Below are 23,985 nucleotides of genomic sequence, written 5' to 3'. Positions count from 1 at the left end.
TCTGACTGTCTTTATTATATTTCATTGGTATTTTGAGAGACGATGAGTCAAGGCAGTTTATGGTAGATTCCATATCTTATCTACATATTTTTAGCAGTTAATACGTAACGTATCCGTTGGTGGCGTTCGCTGCAGTCTGAGTGAGTCTGACCATGGTGTAAGTAGAAAGGTGAACCATTCCGATAGATGCGCAGTAGGTTAAAATAAGTGGGGGACAGTCAGCCAATTACGCTTTGAGCTTTTATGCGAAATTCAATATGGCTGCTTATATACTTTCACTGTCACATTGAATGAGTTGAACATGAGTTGAACTGATCGTTATTAATTATCGGTTGAATGTTGTTCTCATCGTGATTAAAATGTGCTGAAAATGCCAGTGTGCTGCGTTAAAAATTGCAAAATACAAAACTGTACTAAAAAAGAAAAAAAAAAACTCAAACATATGTGCAATAAACAATCTGTATAGTCATACTTCGCATCTGTAATATTTATATTAAATATAACATATTTTTATCCAAATTGCGTTAGATACAATCTCATTTCATTTTTGAAACTTTCAAACAGCGCGCTGCCTAGAAGCTCAAGTTCTGATTGGTCAAGATCTCAGACCTCTGCCATTGGCTGCGTTCAGCAGAAAAAGCTGCTTTGCAACTGTTGTAAAATTCATGAATCTGATTGGTGTATGCTCTTAGATTCAGTCAAAATTAAGAGCATACACCAATCAGGCTCACGAATTTTACAACAGTTGCAAAGCAGCTTTTTCTGCTGAACGCAGCCATTATGCGCAATGGTTCATCTTTCTACTTACACCATGGGTCTGTTCTTTTTAGCTGCACTGCTACACTAGTGCAATAAGTTGGAAAGAGACAAACGTACTTTCTTTCACTCTAACTAATTGCACTAGTGCAGCAGTGCAGCTAAAAAGAACAGGCCCTATGAGTCTGACATATATCGCGCGTCGGTCACGTAGCCTGGTTTTCTATCAATTATAATATGTGATTATTGTCATTGTGATTGCATATAAATGCATGAATTATTCATCAAATAACGCAACGATTTCCGCAGAATTTGCTGGTGACATAAATGCTGGTAAGTATATCGTGGAAATTCTTTTATTGTCGCTTTTCGTCATGTTTCTAACCTTACTTTACCAAATTTTCAAGTAAACTGTTTTGTACTTTTATGTTCTCGCTTTTAATTTAGAAACTGTAAGGTTAAAGTTAATAAACTATATGAGCGAAAGTAAAAGATCCCAGACAGCACACATGTCCAAAAGACGACTTAAAGACGTTTGAAAATCTTTTAGACATTTTTTGGCCTTTTTGCGCTGTCTGAGATGTTACATTAACATATTTCTAAAAATATTTGCATAATATTTCGCATTTGTATTTTTTTGTTTGTATTGTATTTCTCTGTTGTCATAATACAAAGGTTAATAACTAATTAATGCTGTTTAGATTAATATGAGGCACAGCTGTCTGCGCTATATAGATGACAGTTAGATTTTCTGTTTCTAAATTAAAACTTATTTTTTCTGCTTCTGAATTAAAACTTATTTTTTATCGATAATTTCTATCTTTTTGCATTACAGATTTGTTATTTGAAAGCTGACTTAATGAATTATTGAAAATGGCCGATACACAATCAAATACAGAAAAGTCGGAAAAACAAGATGATCCTATGAAGAACTATGAGTTTGACGGACAAACTTACATCTATACCGATAAAGCAACAAATATTACCTACAAATTTGATCAGGAGAATACTAAATGGGTAGTAAAAGATGATAATGTGAGCTCCGATAACAAGGAAAGCTCCAATAGAAAAGAGAAAAAAGAAAATTCTGGTCCTGAAGTTAGTTCAGCTGGTACTTTTGGCTTTGAAAATGATACACATACTTATACAGATCCAAATGATGGTAGCGTTTACTTCTGGGATAAGGAGAAAAACGCTTGGTTTCCAAAAGTTGATCAGGATTTCATGGCTAGATATCAAATGAACTATGGTTTTGCGGATACTAGTGCGCCACAGCCAAATCCATCAGAGCCAAAACAGCCTACATCCCTTCAGAAAGCCAAAGAAGAAAAGGAACAGAGAAGAACAGATGCAAAACGAAAAGCTCAGGAACCGCCGACTTGGTTTGAGGTCGATGAGGCGCATAACACTGCTATTTACGTATCTGGCCTACCTCTGAACATTACCATGGAAGAGCTTACGGAACTCTTCACCAAGTGCGGCCTCATAGCTAGGGACGAAAGAGGGAAAGATAAAATCAAGCTGTACAAAGACGTCAATGGTGAACCAAAGGGAGATGCTCTTTGTACTTATATCAAGGTAAGAATAAGTATATGTTTTTCGACTTTTCTTTATACATATATTAGTTAATACAGTTCATCCTTGATTTATTTCTTAATATTACTAATAATATTAATCATAAGAATTCGTGTATCAATATTTTATATTTTATTATACATCATTAAATACACAGGGGTTATATATTGATGATCCTATGTTGATATATTTACAAACGAAGCGGTGAAAAAATAACGAACACGAAAGAGTAGATCGAAATATGAAGATACGAATTATTATATTCATTATTATACGAATTATTTTACTTTTTGATTCACTATCTGATTACATAATATAAAACCTATGATTAGCATATATTGTGAAATAATTATTGAATAATAATTGTAGATTATTTAATTCGTGTAATAATCTAATCCATCGCGAGTACCAGTGATAAGAATCGGCAGTTTTAGATTTCTAATTGATACATAAACTATTCACGCGTTACAATTAATCAATTAATCAATTGCACAAGACGCTTAGCAAAATATTCGCGAGATAGAGAAAGATAGAGAGAAAGATAAGAGAAACAATGAATAATTTTTTATATTATGATAAATAAGTACAGAGAATATTTAAACGAATGTTTTTAATAATATCGAATGCAATTGATAATGAACTACATAAATATCGTATGATCATTACTTATCATTATTTATTATATTTATATTATATGATTGATCTATATTCATTAATTAGTAAATTTTTGAAATTTTTACGAACATGAATATTCAGGAACATTAAGAAATCTATTCTGAAATTAATCTTGATTGCAATAATTCTTTGCAATTCTACAAAATTTATTTTTGCAATTGGTGATATATATTGCAATGATTGTTTCGGCATATTGGCAGTTCGCTAGTATTATTATAACAAAAATTTCATACTGTAAATATTTTTTTTAGTTGCGTACGTTATTTAATATAGAGAGTAATAAAGTCAAAATTGCAACCGTAATTAATCATTAATGATTCATTCATTCATTTTTCTTTACGGTTTCAACAAAATCTCCTCCCGCGCGAAATCATTTATTTTATTGTGGAATTGCGAAAGAACATTATTTATGTCCAAATTTTGTGACTGGCTATCGAGTCTGCCGCCCTGAAAAGCGCCGTATTCTCGCCCTTGAGGCAATACTTGGGCAACTCTTGGCACAACTGGTTGCAAACGGGTTCTATTTGAACGATGTCGCGTGCGTTCTCTAGGCTGCGTCACTTTGGTACTGTCAAAAGAAATTTTGAAAAGATCATTAATTGTAGAAAATCTTGATTACTAATAATTTAAATTAAAAAATTTTTTTTCGAGTTTTACATTAAAATTTATTTAGTGTAATCGAATTATCATACTTGGGTGGCCGTGATCCCAGTTTGACACCATGAGCCCATTGTTCATTCTCTCTTCGATCCGTCCAATTTCTTCTCCAGTTTACCCGATTCTTCTTCTTTCCCTCTAGCTTCCTCTTTTCGTCCAGGTATTTCTTACCCTTCTTTCTGGGTTTTAATCTTTGGTTTTGCGGCGCAAAAGGATCCGACTTCTTGCGTCTTCTTGCTGAAGGTAAAAATATCATATGGTTAAAATGAATTATAAACTGTATCGACATTAAATACGATTAAAATGCGACACTAAATACGATTTAAATATTTTTACACAGCTTTTTCTGCTGTCTTTCGAATTTCGAATGCATTTCTTACCTAAACGACCGGCGGGCACTTCGCATATATAATACTTCCGTTCGACGCAGCTTCTCGCGCTCCACTTGTATTTCAATGCGGGATCCATTATGATACAATGCCACGCGTACTTCTCAGATTTCCCGGGTTCCATTTTTCCGAAACTCTGGAAAACCATCTTCTCACCCGTCACACCCCATTCCCAGGCCATCTGTTGCCAGTTGAAAATTCCGCCGATCCATCGCTCCAATTTTGCTGTCGAGTTCCGTTGAATTTAGGCGGAGTTGCACGGCATTATAGTCAGAGACGAGACGAGAATAGCTTATACTCACTGAACTGATCCCCCATCAAGTACTTTCTCAGCATCCTGTCCTTTCCATTTCTGTCCAATATAGCCAAGGTGGCATTTCTGTCCTTGCAATGGAAATACGCGTCCCTCCATGGTGCTGTGCCGGCGCTCAAGTAATAACAGAATCGTTTCAATCGAAAAAACCCAATGGGACACGCGAATCGTCTCACGGGTTCGTGCTGTCGCACTGTTCTGGATTGATTAGTCGTCAAGGAATTAACGCTGAAGTTCGACAAGTCCGAAACAGCCGAGGATAAGCCTGGAAAGGAAAATCAGACATATATAATCATACATCAGTTTCTTATCACATTGCAATTATAAATGGGCACTTTGATAAATTTCTGAATATTTTATAACACATATGAAATTTTAGACGAATGGAAAATTCAAGTTATTCCGATATTTTTCGCTCATTAAACTCGTTTTTTCAGCATCAATAATTTCCAGCAGTTGGGCATTTGATAGGAATTTCTTGTTCTGATAAATCTCGATATTTTAAAATCCATAATTTCCTCTTTTGCTGGTATAATTTATGCGCATATCTGATGCGCATTTCGTTCCATGTGAATACATTTTTGTTCCGTGGCCTTGAGCGGAATTTAAGCATTATGTAATGCCGTCTGCAGTTCATGCGTGACTAGGCGCCACATCATTGCATAGCTAAGATATAGTATCGAGTATTGAATTATCGAGTATTGTCTCATAAAATAGATTCTTTTCCATTTCTGGCCCGATAACAAATTTGCAACGTTTTCAGGCTTATCATTAAGACGTAAATATCTTATTTTGATGGAACGCCTGTTTGTGATCTAATTTTTCTTGTGACATGTATTAAATCATAATTTTATCTCTCACATATTCTTTTTAAATATGCGTTTATATAATTCTGCAGATTTTATTTATCTAAAAAGAGAAATAAAGTACAACAGAAAGAAAAGCATCATGACTTGTTTTCGAAAGATACAGAGAAATTTTCGTTCATTATAATTTTACATAATCTGCCTGCGGAGGATTAGGTAATTCTCTTGATTGAAACTTTTTAGGGCGTGACAAGTCCTTCGAATGGAACCGGTAAAGCAATTTTTATGACAGCTATACTGTATGCGCATACAATAGGTATTCAAAATTTAACTGCCTGTTTAAGAAGCTAGTTAATGAGAATCTCAAAATATAAATAATTCAACACATTTTAAAGATTGCATAATGTTCGAAAATATTGAAAACAATAAGCAACTTATGTATTACAGATTTTCTGAAAAAGTATAGAACAATTTGCCTGATATGTGTCGATATTTATTGCAAATTAATATAACTTTTTAAAGTATGCGCAGTTATAAAGTCAGCGCAGCAGGCAATTATTGTCATATATCCAATTAATTCTCAAAAAGCCATTTCTATGAGTCATTGTCGCATAGAAGAATCTCGTGGCACGCACACCGCCATAAATTTCATTTATGATACACAACTAATATCGTATGACTATTAATAAATACCAGAGATTTAACCTTTATACGGGAAGCCCGCAGGCTTCTAGTATAGAAAATATATTCTTGTTCGCACGACAATTAGCCATAGAACTAATTATTCTATTTATTATATTTAACCATAGCACGCATTTAATTTACAATAACATCTCTAGCGGATCATTTCATGAGATAAACAAGTTTGAAAGGGACTCTATAAAATCAGACAATTTTAATGGCGAAATAATGTAATGGTCTTAATATCATATCAGTTTTGACTTTTATGATAAACGACATAAGATTAATAAATTGGGTAGCAAGTTTATCTACATTCTTTTATTATTATTTTATGAACGTAAAAAGGAGTAATTACACGTAAGATGAAGTAGAAAAACAGAACTAAAATTGCGTTTCAATCGAGCTCGAATGTGTTACGGTTTTTTATTGTCTTATCATTTTATGCATTTTACTTTGACAGGATCATTATTCAAATTGTTAGAACGAAACATAAAGAACACACGTCGCTTTATGCTAAGTATAGTTTATATTTGTATTACGTAGCATTTTCTAAGTGAACATTTAATTACTATTCGCGGAATCTTGATTTTGAGTTACGAGTACATATAGATCATAGATATAAATGAGTTAAATTTAAATGGACCAGATCAATTTAATTGGTTAGTTAATACTTGGAGCACGTGTTAAAGCATAGCGATTGTACTCAGAATTTATTCGAGCATTCAAATGGATGGATGTTTACATAACAGAATTATGCGAGAACTAGTTTCCACGAATAATAAAAACCAGTAGCTGCTGATTACAATTTCACGCCTCTTAATTACAGTACGATTGATTTTAGTTAGTCATCAACTCAAAGTAGTACTGTGCACATATCAATCTGAAATAATTATAACTGGCTGCAGAACAAAATTTTAATAAAAATAAAATTAATTAAAGAATTAAAAAATTATCTTGTCTAAAAAGAACATGGTTCGCGAAATTGTTACGAAATTTATAAAATGTTCTTGTTGGAATTTTTTTACATGCCGTTCCTCTCAACCGCACGTAAATTTGCGAACTATGTTAAAGTTCGTTGCAGCTTTGGATACCGCGATATACGACTTGCTTTAAAATGCGAGACATAACAAACGAGATGGCCAGCGCGTATGTTGCATATTTCATTTTGACTTGAAATTCTCAGGTTCCGAGGGGCCATATCTAAATCTTTAACGTGGAAATTCACCCAGTTTCCTGAGTTTCAAATATACAAAGTGCTATTTTTTGCGAATACTGATGATAAAAAAAATTAGATTTCCTATCTTACAATATGTATTTCACGTATTTAAAAATTTAAAAATCGATGAGTCATAAACCTTTATTTCTCAGAAACATGATGTTTATGAGAATAGGAACAATAAATATTTCTTTGTCAAGCAAAGTACTTTGCACGTACGTATCTTTGTGTAATCATTTAATCGTATGCGTTTCCTTATCACAGGTGTGTGCACAAACTGTTGTCTGATACTAAAATATCTTTTTACACCAGCCGCAGAAAATATCGTGCGACTTATTCACATAAATATTCAGTCACGCAGAAAGTCATGCAAAACTCTATTTTTTCCTTTTTTAAATAGGCAATTGTATATAATTATTAATAAATTAAATTAAATAATTATATTTTAATATTAAATTGCCAAGCATTTATTATTTCTATTTAAGAAGATTGTAAAAAAATAAGGAAAAATATTTTTTTGCTTATATTGGAATGATATTTCCATGCAAATATCCTCGCATATCTATCTAGGAATTGTGTAAATGCTGCAAAACAAAGTCAATGAATTTGCGTAAATACATCCGCTGAGATTAATTATGATCACGTTAGCAATTAAAATCGAAATTATAAAGTTAATAAGTTTACCTCATTTATCATCGATAATATTGTTTCATGGTATACACTTTAAGTAAATGTCATCTGATATTTTCAAACTCGTCTAATCGACTGATATTGATAGACATGACAGAATTATATTTATGGTATATGTCTACCCACAACTTACACTTTCATTCATGTAACATTTGTGGGACAAGGCTAACCTCGGTGACTTGGATGAACATTCTTCTCATATTTCCAGAATTTATCGTCATCTTCGCGAACAAGTTGGTATTATTAGTAATTGGTCAATTAATTTTTAATTTATACGTATACCACGTTATTGAAGGCAATTTATTAATTCAGGTCAAAGTTTTGTTTGACATAATGACTGCACTCGATTATAATTAGCAGTCATTAGGTCATTTTTATCAATGAAAGCAAATTTTGTCAAATAATATTGAGAAATTTTTTACATGACAGCCACATTGTTGACTTTAATTCTTAAGAAGTTTTTTTTCGATAGCCACAAGCAGGTTTACGATTGTTGCGATCGAAGCTATTCTCGACACAGATTCGATTTGATGGTATCGTTTCGTTGGTATCATTCCCGCCTAGATCCGATCTCGCGAAAATAGATTGCTGCGTCTGCTCAGAAACTGTCTATCTGTATGAGGACATGTGCTTCGATCGTTAATTTATTTGCGGTTTCCATTAGAAAATGCTTGGTAAAATATGCGCGTCCCGAAACTGTCTGTGCAACGTAGTCGTTTCACTTGCAGGCTGGTTAATCTTATATGCAGAAATTTCACGTGTGTTCGATATAAAGTATGCATCTCGCAACGTGCATCCCATTTAAGGTCTGTTAGGAATTTTTTCTTAAATTTTATTAAGGAAATTTTTGTTAAATTATATTAAAATCAGCTGCCTTGGTAAAAACAAATATATTTAAATTTAAAAAAGATAAAAAATATATAAGCAGACAGAATTAATAATTAAAATAGCTCTTTCAGGAGAAAAAATCGTTATATAATTTATCTTAAAGATATAGATTATCTATATTATTCTATACAGACATTCAATTATCTGTATTAATACAATTGTACAATTGTTTAACACATCAAAACTTGATAGATACTCATCAATTATAGTCATTAAAGTATTACGCAATTTCAAAAATCATATAGATAATTATATGTTGCGTTATTGTATCTCTCAGAGTTGCTATTAGGTTGCCAATTAGCAAAGTGCATAACTGCTAATAGGTACAACAACCAACACAGCTGTATCTCAGCATCTGAAAGATATCTTCTCACGATTATACTTCTCTACATCAGGTGAATTACCTTAAGTATCATCAAGATTTTAACGGCATTTAGCTTTTAAATTCGCGAATTCTGGAGTTTCAGTTTCTCATCAGTTCAATTCAATCGTTTATGTTAATCAATAAATAATAAATGCGCGCGAACAAATTGCAGAAATTTAATTTTGTGAAATTATAATAGATGTAAAATTAATCCAGATATCTCGCTTGTTTTAATAGAGTGATTTTAATTGATGTTGCTTACATTTTCGCGGTCAACAGAATTGCATTTGGCATTTCAATATATACACTACATTGATATATTAACTGGAGGTTAAATATTGATTAATTATATGATAATACTGAATTATATATTATTTTATTAGAGGAAATATATATAATTGTTTGCAAAGAGGAGGCATCAAATTTTTTTTCATTAAGAAACCGTTTATTATCGCAATTTCATTGTTTAGATGCAATTATTTGTACTGACATCCTTCAATCATCGTACAAAAAAATTACCATTTCGTATACATTATTTTATGATACTTTTTTCCGCAAATTTTAATTACGATTTTTATCTCAGAATTTAATGATCATCTTTCTTTACTACTTATCTCTTTGAATTAATCGCTTCTTACAATCTCGCCGCATTTACCTACTCATTCGTGCTTTCGCGCGTACCTCGCTGTTAACACCTCGGACTCTCCCTCTCATTAGGATCATCCGCGATCTACTTAAACCCATCGCGCACTTCAAACGATTAATTACCTGCAAAGCACAGAAACAGGATCCAACACTTCCACATGTCTACTCTACAGGTCGCTTACTCGTCGAAGTATTCGATACAAAGGTCACAATTCGCGCTCAGGATTGTCCTCATTCTCGTTTCTTGAATCTCGCCTCGCTTCCGATTTCGCGCATTGTCATAATCGCACTGGTTTGCAAATTTTCGCGACGAAAAAGAGAGAAAAAATCGGCCGCTTCACTTTTATACTCCTCGATTGGTTTCCCTGGAGATCGCAGGTACACTCTATCGCGATCGATAGGGTGCCCGGACTACGTCGATCGTAGAGACCGTTCTTCGACGGAGGTTCGCGCCCGACTGAAGCCGTTGCTTCCATTCCGCTCGGCGCGTACCTTCGCGCGCTCCACGAGCTTACGAGAGGAATTCTCTCGCGCTTCCCCTAACTCCAGATGTTACCGCGTTTATTTTCTGAATCCAAAGAGCCATGGATCCGCCGTACAGAGAATCCTTCTAGCTTACTGCGATTTCTATTCGAATCAACGAATGTGCTTCATGCGGTTACGCACACACTCGCGGAGATACATGCGGACTGTATGACAGATATGCTGTTCTTTCGCATGCTCTGCTTATTTTAGGAAAAACATGTATGTGACGTTTCCCCGAGAAAATTTTTCATGGGCAACGCCGCAGAGCACATGTAGAACATTTATTTATGTCCATATGTCGTTTTTATGTAAAAATGTTAGAGCGAATTTTAAGTCTGTATTCCTTTAATATCTGGCCTTGATTTTTTACGCTATTTCAAAATAGTAAAGTTTATTACTACACACGGCATATACAAATGCGTATACACAATTTAATAGATTTCTATTCACGGTTTGCATAACGCCACCAATCGTCTTCGGTCGGACTCAAGGATGTACGAGCTTAGCAAACATAGAACGTGCGATAATTGCGCGCCAATATAGGAATTGTTAAACAAATTCTACGTAGTTGCGTCGATAACTCGCAAAATGTTTGAAAAACTACGTGTCAACAAAGCTAAAGCATCTAATATTCTGCACTTAATATTCCTATCATAAAACAGGATTAAAATATATATATTAATCAATAACTATACAGGGTGTCCCGAAACTAACGCTTGATATTTTACAGGCAGATTCTCTGGCTAATTTAAAAACGACTTTTCCTCAGCGAAAATGTCGAGGGAGATCATTATTTTTTGCATATTCCCAATTTTTGTCATCATGTATCTTTCTAACTAAGCCTTAAATTAAAATTCTATTAAAGTAAACTCTACCTAAAATTAACTAAAGAATGTGACTTTATTAATATTTTATTCCCATAAGCCTTAGTTTGCGAAAAATCCTTTATTTTCAATCGTTTATAACTCGAAAACTATTAGTGCCGCGACATTTTCGCTGAGGAAAAATCGTTTTTAAATTTGCCAGAGAATCCGCCTTTAAAATATCAAGCGTTAGTTTCGGGGCACCCTGTATATCAGAATATGTGAGAGAAAGGACTATCCAAAAATATGAAAAATTTTAGGTCAGAATTTCATGAATATTGAAAGAGCGAAGGATTATTTTTTTCGCGTATAAAATAATGCAAAGTTATGTAAGTTAGCAAAAATAAAAGCAAGTGAGAAATAATGTATGTAAAAGCGGTCGCTTGTTATTTACGATGATAATAATTTGAAATTAATTCAGAATTAATCAACTTATTTATATGGAAGAATTATCTGACGATAACTTTATCCCCTCTTGTCGATCAATTTTTAATGTTTGAGTTTATCTCTGGATAAATGTTCATCTGAATGAATGTTCATTTATTATTGATTATTTATTATTAATTGATAATGTGAGAATAAGATGCGTGATTGGCAAATTCGATATTTATATAATATAATTAACAATATACAACAGTTTATATAAGGCAGTATCAAGGCACGACGACCTCAAATCGAGCCCACTTTTAAAATATCATCGCGCTAGTAGACCAGCATTTCCGTTTAATGGCAAGCTGCCAATTGGGTGCATTAACATCTATCTGTCCGATAGTATCTTTTAGGAAATTAACGTCTAAATTGAATTGATTAAAACATAGTAGCAGAAGTAAAAGGAAATGTTAGTATGTAAGTAAATCTGAGATAGCGCGGAACTAGAAGCGTAATTTGCTATCGTTGAATCGGATTTCGCGAATCTTTTAATAATATCTCTACTTACTTATCACTCGCAGAGACATGGCGATAATAATGTGGAAAAAGTATGTCAACAACAGCTGCAAAAAAAGAGAGAAATTGAGGACTAGCCAGAAAGGAAATACAATGCATGCGCGCATGAAATGCATGAGATGCATTCTGAAAATTCGACTATTGTATTACACATGTATTATAAATATCATCTCTGTGACATTTTACTTAATATCTCTAAAAAATACACCGATATACTCATTTGTAATTATTATGTATTCTGTACAATGTTCTGTACAATGTACTTGTTATCGCGGTTGCATAATTTAGATATATTTATATTTTTCTTCTTTTTCTGTACCATAGATAGCTATTTTTACATACATCGTATACCTATATATTTCTCGTGCACGCAAATATATAAATAGCGACTACATTCTTGTTATTTACACAGTGATGAAAGTATCGTTCAAAATAATCTAAAACATTTAAATATTGCCCATTCGAACAACGTATATATTTAAATACTGCACGTTTGATGTTGGAATGTTTTATATGCTTGAAACATCAAAGAGAAAAAGAGAGAAACGCGAATTTTATTTTTTATTACCTATATAAATACGGGCTGCATTTGGGTGACGACGTGGCCGAGATTACGTTCAAACTACTATGACGACGATTCATTTGCGCATTCCTGATGCTTTGAAAGGTACACTAGGAATGCTGCAATTCGCGGAATTGCAATTTGGGGATGGGTTGACAACTGCGTGCCTGAAATCACAACGGAGCGATTGACAGATTCAAATAATTCTAGATATTGCGTCAGGCATTATGGAGATGTAGATGCAGTGGTCATGTTTATGGCTTCAGGAACATTATCATCATTACGTCAGTATAATCTGACGTCATTTACAAGTGTAGCTTACGTTTTCAAGCTTATAGTCTGATTAGTATATAGAAAAAAAATGTCTTAACTTCCATGCTCTTGAATTAATTCCACTTTAGTTCTTTAGTATAGTGGAACAACTATTTTTAGAATAGAATAACTACATTTTATTTTCTTTATAAACTGGACTTTAATATTTCAGATGCGATGTAATATTTCAAGTTCAATTCAATGGTACAAATGAAAAGGCAATTCTGGGCGAGACATGCATCTCCATATTAGGCAAGACCGCGCATGCTTTTAACGCACGTGTGTCGTTAAATTTCTCTCAAGGACAGAGAAATATACATTAGAAAATTTAAATTTTGTAAAGCGCTACATCTCTCAACAATAAAGCTGAGAAGTTTGGCATTCTCTCAAAATTAAGTTTAACTATGATACAAACATACCGCGCAGACATCAAGGCATTGCCATTTGCCACTGCAATCGAAATGTCGGGAGAACTCGATCTTCCTGAGACTGTCTGGCTATGGATTTATAAGCGAGCGCGTTCTTCTTCCACATGTAATCACCGAGAAAGGAAGCGGTCGGCTCTTACGAAGCAACAGGAAGGTCAGGTGCACCATTAAAACTGCGAATGCAGGTGACACATTCAATATGTTAACCAAATATTCCTAAATATCGATTTCCTTATTTGCTCCTAAGAGAGTTAAGTAACCTTTCATTCGTCGCCGAAAGGTCAAGGAAAAGATCGGCGTAACATGTCTGGCCATCGGCGACTCTCATATTCATTCACAACTCATTTTTTTTTTTGCCGCGTGAGAATATCTCGCCGGCGCGAATCTGCAATTTTGCGGAGCCGTAATTTTCGGCGACGTCGTTAGTTAGATACCGATTCGTTAACAGTTTCCTAATTGTACTGTCGGCGAGGAACGGTTCTCCCTTTTGCGCCGCAAAAACGACGAGAAACACAAAACGGCGTTTTTTACGAGCGCTCCCATGCGCGCTCGCGGACACTTCGGACTTTATGGAATTCTGGAAACCGGTTTTGTGCAAAATCTGCCGCGCATATATCCGCTCACGATGCGCGGTGTCATCTCTTAGGAGCCTAATATGGGAAGGGTTTTATCGTAGAGTCTCTACGGTTTCAGAACAATCGAGCAAAATGGCGAAAGGATGCTTCACTCGTTATATTAATCAGAAGAAATAACTTACTAAATGAATTTGACTGTTAGAATTTGAAAGGACAGCCCAAGAACAGCTCATACGATATTTTGCGGAGACAGAGATCAAAGAAATGCTAAATTGATGAAGATTTAGCACCTACGCTAATATATAAATAGTCATTTTTAATAAAATGTAGCGTAATATGTTCTTAGAAAAGATTATTTTATTTTATTTTATTCGAGGGTATCTTGATAAATAAAATTTGAGTCAGAGTTCGAGAGATATCCTGCAGCTTTTCCCTTGGCGTTTATCTGCAAAGTGAAATGCATCTCGAAATATACTTCTCAAGAGAAACCGGAGCTGCCTGGTACCACTTGAGATATCGCGCTGCAAGATACAGCGATGTATTATCTAATGTAAAACAAAATCATTTCTTAATGAATGTTGCATCTTTGAAGGAAGAGACTTTATTGATCTTCAATTGCATTTTATTGCATTTACCTATCAACTTTATGTCGAACTTTATATTTAAATTTGCTCCAATATGAAAGCCATGGAGTTTCATGTAATAACAATTTTTTCTTATGACTTTTTAAGTCAAAGGGACTTTTTGATTGGCGTCGTAATCTCGTGAAGCAAATTAGGCTATAAAAATTCGGCTCGCGCTTCATGCGATGATACGTTCGGCTGGGCCGCGACTGTAAATCGGCCACGATGTAATGAAACTTGCATGCGCGATCATCAAGTGCAATTGTTTGACTCATCTCGGTGTTTCATGCGATGCAAATTAGTGCAAATAGCCGCGATCTTAAATGTCAATAGCGTAGGCGTAGCGCCAATCATTCTCATGATAATTCAGTTTGATCCTTCAGTTGAGTCAACATATGACGCGATATATATATATATATAAATATATAAGCGTTCTCGTCATTTATGCTGTCTTCAAGTCATCGCGATATGAATACCATTGCTTAATATGTCTTTGTTTTATTCCTTTTATTCCTCATTTCTTTTTTCTTGCCCTAAGGGGCAAGATGTATGTATGTTAAAAAGATGACGAGATGTCGCGTTGAGATTTTTACAATATCACTCGAGAGATTTTTACTGTCTAGTCGAGAAAGGATTTCAAATAATCTTTAATCGTCGTCGAAAAATTTTTTTCCATCGACAGCCTCTTCCGAATGCGAGTGTTCTTCGAATCTTCTGCGTTCTTCTTAGCTTTACACTTCAACTTGTCTCTTCACAGTTACAAAAATGGCAGTGGCTAGAATGCAGAATATGCAAGATATAATAGTACACGTCAACCGTGTAAAATTTAGAGGAAGCAACATTTGTTTACAAATTGTAAATTATCATCGTTTGTATAAACACCCAGTAGTAATTGATTATATTTTGCTAGGGATTATTTCGGGTTTGATATTTTCTCGTATTCGTGTAATCGATTAGATAAATAAGTCCTTCGAGGAAAGATCTTTCCTGCTCTTGAGGATTCCAGCGAATTTTCTTGTCGCGCGTGCAACGGTATTTAATGCATCTCCGCGAGAAATTTGGCCCGGCGCCAGTACAGTAATGATAATAGACGTCGGCTAACTATAGTTACTTAGGGGGGAACGTCAGTATTCATTTCAAGGCGTGTTAGAAACACGACATCCCGTAATAACTGTGATCCATGGTGCCTCAAAATCTCATCGTCTGTCATTAATCAACGTTACACGTAGATAAATGCATACTTCCGACGACGTCTTGCACATACGTACCGTTTCGTGTATCTGTTCCGCATCTCGTATATTACGATAAACGCAGAGCTTGACTTTTTATTAAATTATTCAATGGGATTTTAAACTGCTGTGCGTACGCGGTTACATCGTTAGGTATTAGTCATTAAGGAAATCGCGCCACGATGTGTACCTTCGGGGAAGCTTATCTTATCACGGAACCACCTTGGCAAGCAGTCACGTAATTGTCTAATTTATGTATTCTTAGTACGTAGCCATGACTATATGGGAGAAACGAGAGAGCTAATTACACACGTAGGAAGACAAACATGAAATACCAAAGTGCCGAACTTTTCCCATTATCAAATATATTAATTATGGAAAAATATTTCCACGTTCTCCTGTCTTTCCCCTCCCCCTTTCTTTCTCTCTCTTTCCCTATATATATACTATATATTTTTTTTTCTGACAATAAGAGCTATTGACGATTGTGACGCTTTACGTGTACATCGACTGGAGGAACGCGTGTAATTTAACGTGAACTGGATGCGAGGGTATACCGTAATTGCAGTGATCTAACATAGGCTGTATGTGCGGCAAGATGACCGCGGGAACCTGCGTCTGGGTGGTCGAGAATCCTGACAATAAGTCGAGTTCCGTTTCTCATTGGTCGAGAGCGTTGCCTCTGGAAAGGCTGAAATCACATTCCCAGCAAAACCAGCATTTTAATCACTGCTGGGCGTTTACGCGTGAACGATAATCTATGTCTGTTATGTTGACTATGTAGATCATCGCTTCACGCGTTATCTAGTGCACGCGCTCTGCCTTCTCCACCTTAATCCTGTTTAGCGGAATTGAGTTTGAATCAATCTTGTTTCCGAGAAGCTAATCTTAATAGAAGAAAATAATTATATATGTGGATATTGCGTGATTAACTTCCTCGACATCGCCATACCGTGTATCAAGACCTAACAGCTTTAACAACCGTGGCGGGAAAGTGCTGCCTCACGAGAGAGACAGATCATGCGATAGGAATTGAGAAAGGAGATCCTATTTAAATCACTTTGCAAGTCCTGTGAAGATGATGACGTCAGCGATCACGTCGCTTTCCGCTCGCGCCCCGCTGGTTAAGGGTTAAACGAAAGCGAGACGTGCTAAGAGAAAAAAAAAATAGAAAAGAGCGAAGCCTTGAAGCCTGTCTGGCGCGTAGGTGTTGCAGGATGATGCATCAAAGGAATATCGCGAGGCCCTTTATGTCCGCAGGTTCTCGAGGTGTATTTACACGACTCTTTATTTTTCGTGTGTGTGGATATCCTTGAGACTAGAAGTCTTACGTGCCCAGATAAACACGCGGCGCCGATTGGCTGTAGCATTGCATCTCTCCCCCAGCTAATTTCCTCCAAATGAAGTTGCTTTAAATTCTTCATCAGTAGCAATTTTATGACACATCGCATCGAAAATTATTCTTCTTTTCTTCAGCCTTTCACTGGAGTAAACGATAGATCGCTTTGAATCTAAGAATTTCGCTTAAGTGGGTCGACGGTAAATCATTGCGACCGCCTCTGAATACTTCCCAGAATATTCTCTACACTTGGTTTCTCGATCTTCTTGAGATATCAAGCATAGTAGGGAAGCTATTTTTTAGGTCATCGTTACAAGGGAGAGTTGTCTCGGGATCGTTACGTCATCCATCGCCGGCATCACGTCGTGTGCATATTTAGACACTCTGACCATTCTCGTCACGTGTTGCTTCATCATGTACATTATCATACCGAATTCATGTATAACAAAAGCCAACCGTCCTATTATATCCAGAAAAAAATGTAAAATTTTATTCATGCTTCCACTATTTTTCTCCCGAAAATTTTTTTATGGCTACAAAAATTCTTATTCTCGATTTATCGCACTTTTCATTTACCCGTTTATTGATACACAATATTCGTATCTTTCTTTGAAGTATGAAAGGAGTCAACAAATATAGTTATTTCTTGTCATTTATTTCGTGCTTTATTTCCAGTATTCGTCCAAGAGTGGCATGAAGTCACGGTTAAAATGGCCCTAAGCGGTTTATGTTTTACGTGTTTGGTAGCAATAAGCGTGACACCATTACCACGGAAACAGTTTGCTATTTCTGATATATTTTATATGTTTTTTTCGACACATCGGATGTTCAAAACGAACGATGATGCAACAGCTGAAAATAATTCTCGAAATGCTGCGAATATAAAATTTACCCTCTATGTGCACGTACATATAACTGTCTGTGTTTTTGAAGCAATAAGTTATTTAAGTTTTTATGACTTCCTTATACTATGAGCTCTATGGGATTTCTTTGAAGCTATTAAGAATGCTGAGAAATGTAACTTACGTTTGACAATATAAACCCACATTGATGGCTAAGTTCGGAATTCATGTTTAATTTCAATCTCCTTATCTGTAATCTTCTCATTTGTAGTCATAATTTTTTTCCGCATGTGCTGCTAAAGTTTCATGAAATACATCTCTTCTCTGCTCGATGAAAAATATAGAAGAAAAATTTTTTTTCAAATAATAAATTCATTAAAATAATAAAATTATTAATTAAGAAATAACATAAAATACAAACTTAATTCGTTCATCGTTTACTTAGCTAACGTAATCGCGCGTGAACCGTGCAAATTCGAATTACGTATATGTCGGTCGAAAGACCGGATTGCGCAATGAAAAGACCGATCCGCTTAATTAAATGGCCATTATAAATGGAGAATACGCCCATTTCATAAATCTAGGGCCAAACCTTTTGCATGTAAGCCGGAATTTGTTTTTTCGGCGATTGTGTATGTCGAGGGCGTAGCCGGTTAATGAAACGTATTTAAATCGATCGCGAATTTTTATCACATGGACTTATCGCCCTTACACATTGCTAGGCAACAATGGCAATTACTTTGGCACAATAAATAGGAAGTGCAGCCTATTAACGCCGCCTCTTTTACATCCTGCGTTAATAACTATCGGTACAAAATACGCAAAAAAATTGTTGAATAACACATCATCCGTTTCTTGTTTAATCTCGAATGAATTTTTATGAACTCGCGATTTATCGTCGGTTATTTAATATTTATTTCAGGTCGAGTCGGTGGATTTGGCCCTAAAAATTTTGGACGGCTCGCAAATCCGAGGGAAAACATTATCGGTCCAGAGAGCAAAGTTCCAAATGAAGGGCGCATATGATCCCGCGCTAAAACCAAAGCGGAAAAAAAAGGATAAGGAGCGGCAGAAGAAGATGCAAGAAAAGTAAGTCTCTACATATTTTACGAATCTTAAAACGATAATGTTGATTAACTTTTAATTAAAGTAATGGCGCGTGCAAGTGTGTCTTTTTTAGAATAAATATATATAATTTAATTTTATCTATATTTTTATTACTCATTTATATTTTTTAATTTATTTATAAATTTTATAAGTATAAATTTTGTTACTGGAAATGCTTGCCGCGCCTTCTTTACCGATTTAAAGCGTAGTGTTACTTCCTGCCGAGTATAATTCGGTCCGTATAATTCGGGTTCGGTGAATCGCGTTGCAAAATCATGATCGCGTTTCTCCTCGGTTTCTCCTCGGTCCATTCATCTCTCTTTTCGCTCGCGTCCATGCGAGACGACGTATCCTCGGAGGGAGATCAAGATACGTTTCATCCACGATGCGTCCGCCACGCGTGTATCTTATTAAGGCCTAACCGCGTTACACACGTGTCGCAAGCGGCTCGTTGAAAACAGTATCGGGATGATTTTGAATCACGATGCTCGCTTGTGGGCGATAATATGAAGGAAACGTTTTCACATACGTGCCTTTCGCGCATGTAACGCGTATTGCAGTGTGCGTAAAGGCTCTTATAATTGCACTGCCATCGGCTCGCAGTCGCCAGACTGCCAGACTGCTTGGCGTTGGCGGTTCCGGCAAAGGCAGCTGCGCACGTCGATTACCCGCATTTAGTCTGTCAGTCCGTGTATACAGGCGAACCCAAAATTATACGGGCAGGGTATGCTTCCAGGAAGATTGCAACGGAGACTTGATTCGTTAATCGAAACGTACGATTGCGTCGAGTGACATTGATTTTTTCGCGCATACATTAATGTATAATGAATAATGACGTGAGAGCGAAATCTATTTTTTATTTGATCCAGAAAAAAAATATGCTTGATATTAGGCACATTGATAACGATTTTTTACTGATTCAATTATAATTGAATTAAAATACAACCATGAAATGTAGGAATAATTAAATGATTTACTTTTAAAAATGGCCCGCTTATATCGCTTCATGCGTTGCATCTTTAACATCGATTCGAAGATTTCGCGCCACGTCATATTTCATTGTATTGTCCAGTCGCGAGACGCATCTCTGTCATTTTTATCGTCTGCATCGTCTCGTTATCCGGCGTAGGTCGCGAGTACAGGGTCAATGCCCTGAACTTTGCGAAAACCAGTTATCGGCGAACGTGCACGGGCCCACGTTTGTCGGCCGGAAGTAGTCTTTGCAGCAACACGCTCTTTCAACACCCGTCGTGAATCTACGCGCATTGGTGCACTATAACGTTTCCTATCGACATTATTTCCCCCGAGCCATTCCGAGAAGCAGAATCGTGAGCCACGATCTGTCGATCATCGCGACTATTCTCACGATGATGACGAGTTGTTCTCGATTATGCAGCTCGATATTGGCAATTATTATTATTACTGGCAGTGCTGCATCAGCAATATTTGCCGGCGTCTTTTAATCATTGAAGAACGCCACTTTCAATAATGATAGCAAGTGAGTCGACATGATATTGTATAACGTGTAGAATCGAAAGATGCAGTATTCCAATAGCTCGCTGTTATTTTCGTTAATTGGAAGCGATGTTTTTTGAAGACTGCAATTGCTAATAAGAAGAAACATTCATGATTGATCTAAATAAAATTTTTATTGCCACATCTTCTCATTAGATCTTGTGCCATTTTTTGTTTACAATAGATTGTTTGACTGGCGACCAGATCGCATGCGGGGTGAACCGTTAAAGTGCGAAAGGGTCGTTATATTAAAGAACCTTTTCACACCGGAGGATTTTGACAGGGATGTCAAGCTGCTTCTAGAATACCAGCAGGATATCCGATCCGAATGTCTCAAGTGCGGCGACGTCAGAAAAGTCATCATTTATGACGTGAGTTTTTCTTTTTTACTTCTATGTATTCTTGCTATTCTTGTTATTCTTTGCGCTGATTGTGAATGCTATTAAGTTTAATCGCTGAATAATTATTAAATATGCACAATTCAATTAATAATTAAAATTACCTTTATTCACATTCTCTCTAATATGTAAAAAAATGCCGATACGAATCTAAAAACTTTTGGCATATCTAAAATCTTTGTTGAAATCGCCGTTTCTCCTTCAAATTAAATCAAGTGATTGACCCTTTTCAGAGTATTTTTAGCAATTGAATTTCATGAATAGGCGACAGTTAGAAAATGCCTTCGAAAGGGGATGCCCTAACCCCCATAAATCGAGAGGCGAGAAGCAAGATACTCCCAGTCTTTGCGTCTCAGCCGTGAAACTATTCAATGTCAAAGTACATTCCATTCGCACGACGTGTGACACTCCTCTCCGCGTATATCTCTCTACTTTTCTATTTTTGTTTAGACATGTCTTTTATGTTGTCACATACACATGTCCATTTCTAATCATTTCTATTTAGTATTATTTAAAAGATTAAGTATTTATATATTATTATTATTTTGACGCATTTATGATGAATTCTTTTAACGCATTTGCTAATGAATTTGTTCTGATTATGGATTTTTGCAAAATAAAAATCCACGTATATATATATATATATATATATATATATATATATATATATATATAACATCATGTATATATATCACGCATATATAATCTTATTTTATCAGAACCTCGTTCTTTTGGTGCGATGTGAAAAATAACATCGACTCCAAAAACTATGCGAGGTATTTCATGTTCTGCTACCTAATTTACCATAAGCATCTCACTGCTATTTTTTCTCATTCTGAGAGCACGTGTTACCGCCAATGCTCCAGAGTGAACCATGACCCTTTACTGTCGTGCTTGTCGTACGGTTGCTGAAGCAGTGGATCAAAGAAGGTCCGCTGAAAGTTTTATAGAATTCGTTTTATAGAACTCCTATAATTTTTTAAATGAGAAAAAGATACGAAATTTAACATTAAAACTTGTAAATTCTAATTAAAACTAATATTAGAAACAGAAAGTAAATTAATTTGAAATTTATGTATGGACTTTATTCAACAAAAAATCAATTTTATATGTTGAAATATATATTATTTTATACGTCTAAATATATATAATATGATATTATATATATGCCAAAAAATATATTACTACTGAAGTTGCCTGTATGTATTTTTGTATATTCAATTAAATAGAAAGGATCTATCAATTATTCGACAAAACGAAATACTCAAGCAGTAAGTTTTAATTAAAATTATTTAATTAAAATTATTTTAATTGAAATTATTCTTGTTTATTCTTATATGTTCTGTTTAATTTCCAGTGATATTGGCTTCAACAGGCATCTAAAATGTGATTCAATAAAATAAAACGGTTTATATTTGATCCATATTTTTAATGGATCGCCTTGTTTTTGTCTTTCTTTTTTAGAGGCATCCTGAAGGAGTAGCGCAAGTCACATTCCGAGAACCAGCAGAGGCGCAAGCTTGCATACAGCTTCTGAACGGCCGTTGGTTCAGCCAGAGAAAGATCTCAGCGGAGATCTGGGATGGCAAGACCAAATACAAGTGAGTATTATTACATTGCTGATTCCTACTATACCGGCTTTAGAATCAACACCGATAGTTGCTGGAACAGGTATCCGCGGATCGATCAGGAACCTAAAACATATATTTCCTGTATTCCCTTGCATATTTGTTGTTTTAAAAAATATTATAAAAGATATATAATTTATCACATTATATTATTGATGTTTATATATATTGGTGTTTTCGAGATATATTTCATTGGCATCTATTCCTGAATAAATCCGCTCACTTGAATCAAGAGAGGAATGTTCCTTGTTGATATCCGTACCATTTATCAATTGTTGGTATCTATCTTTATTTAATTAGCATACAATAAACGCTGTAGTTTAATTGCAGTACTGATTGCAAACACTTCTCAAAGTTGCCATACAATTGATTCATAATTACACGTCCTGGAATTAAAGATATAGCTGTTAATGCATCGAAATATGCTTCACAGAATTACAGAAACTGATGCGGAGATTGAAGCGCGACTAACAAACTGGGACATATACCTGGAGCAAGAAGATGAGCAAAAGGAAGAAACGGAGCAGGAAACAAAAAGCAGTAACCTAGAACAAAAAACATCGCAATGAGAATGCATTCCACGACCGATAAAATTGTAATTATATTTTAACGGATTCTATTTTCCTTATTTCCAAAAATCCTCGTCGTCGTTTCGCACTGAATGTTAAGCTCAGAGCTTTTTCTTTGAGCGTTTTAATGAGAACGCGATGATTAATCGATTCTGTCAACGACGACGTGGTTGAGATTATAAGCTGCTCGTAATCTTCGTCGTTGAATCGACGCTACTGTTGTATTAGTAACATATTGTTAGTCGTTGCAACAATAAAGATATCTCTTCGGGTTATCTTCTCATCGCATTCATTTGCCAAGATGTCACGCCGCATCAATCTATTTTCTTGAGTCTCCTTCCTCAATTCCAAACCTGTATAGATAAGAAGAGTCACGCACACGTGATATGATGAAATCATATATTAAAGAAATATAATAATACGCTAGAAGTAATTAAAAAGCAAATTTTAGATATATATTATTAGAATTAAATTTAAAACGTGATCAAAACGCCAACAATATGTTAATGTGGCTTAATATTCTATAAATATAATCTCTCAATATTCGGACTTCAGAACATTTATAAAGAAAAAAATAAGAATAAAATAAGAAAAAGAGACAGAGAGCCAGGAATTCCTTGGAATTCTCTAATTTGCTATTTCGACGTTCCTGACAATCTCCTTTCGTGGGACTGCATCAGCGGGAGATCGTTGCTGCCGACTTGTCAAAAAACATGGTTTGCAGCATCCTTGGACCGCAGCATTCTTTCTCGCGGTGATCCACTCGAATTGTTCGTCGAAGTCACCTGATCGGCAGTAAATGCTATTTACCGGAGATACTTTGAAACGTCAGTTGAAAAACCAAAGTTAATGGTCGCTTTTGTCTCTCGA

The 23,985-nt window shown here is 35.3% G+C and overlaps 2 protein-coding genes across 5 annotated transcripts in view; one reads left to right on the top strand and one right to left on the bottom strand.

Annotated features, from left to right (window-relative positions):
• The first annotated feature begins 893 nt into the window (after nt 1-893).
• Barc (RRM1_TatSF1_like and RRM2_TatSF1_like domain-containing protein barc) overlaps nt 894-23,985 on the top strand; it is a 75,302-nt gene continuing 52,210 nt past the window's right edge. For 2 of the 4 annotated variants that reach the window (XR_014435806.1, XM_083082907.1), the window contains exons 1-4: nt 894-1,089; nt 1,592-2,334; nt 18,821-18,987; nt 20,705-20,891. Coding sequence is in view for 3 of the 4 variants with exons in the window: in XM_083082907.1 (XP_082939033.1) it covers nt 1,630-2,334; nt 18,821-18,987; nt 20,705-20,891 (1,059 nt within the window). In the remaining variant the exon portion in view is untranslated. Of the gene's footprint in view, nt 1,090-1,591; nt 2,335-18,820; nt 18,988-20,704; nt 20,892-22,382; nt 22,520-22,979; nt 23,391-23,985 lie in introns of those variants that run through there. The other 2 variants (XM_083082909.1, XM_083082908.1) reach the window with 2 other exon arrangements.
• On the bottom strand, nt 2,441-10,127 carry LOC145962096 (uncharacterized). Its single transcript, XM_083082910.1, has 5 exons — nt 9,779-10,127; nt 4,355-4,630; nt 4,044-4,277; nt 3,699-3,900; nt 2,441-3,574 (listed from the first exon to the last, which is right to left on the bottom strand). Exons 1-5 carry the CDS (start codon nt 9,813-9,815, stop codon nt 3,343-3,345), a joined length of 981 nt encoding a protein of 326 aa, XP_082939036.1. The 5' UTR covers nt 9,816-10,127; the 3' UTR covers nt 2,441-3,342.

This window comes from Camponotus vicinus, unplaced genomic scaffold (genome assembly GCF_025532165.1).
Source record: "Camponotus vicinus isolate PSW18456_S1 unplaced genomic scaffold, iyCamVici1.0 SCAF_11, whole genome shotgun sequence".
Classification (NCBI taxonomy): domain Eukaryota; kingdom Metazoa; phylum Arthropoda; class Insecta; order Hymenoptera; family Formicidae; genus Camponotus; species Camponotus vicinus.
Note: the sequence above shows the minus strand (reverse complement) of the source record. Positions and strands in the feature narration are given on the sequence as shown.

What these genes read in the sequence shown, in the direction of transcription:
- LOC145962096 (XM_083082910.1), bottom strand. Translation starts at nt 9,815, where the DNA reads ATGTGGAAGTGTTGGATCCTGTTTCTGTGCTTTGCAG. An exon ending in AGTGCCCGCCGGTCGTTTAG is followed by an intron (nt 3,901 to 4,043) that starts GTAAGAAATGCA and finishes TTTTACCTTCAG; the next exon opens with CAAGAAGACGCAAGAAGTCG. An exon ending in CTGGGATCACGGCCACCCAA is followed by an intron (nt 3,575 to 3,698) that starts GTATGATAATTC and finishes TTCTTTTGACAG; the next exon opens with TACCAAAGTGACGCAGCCTA.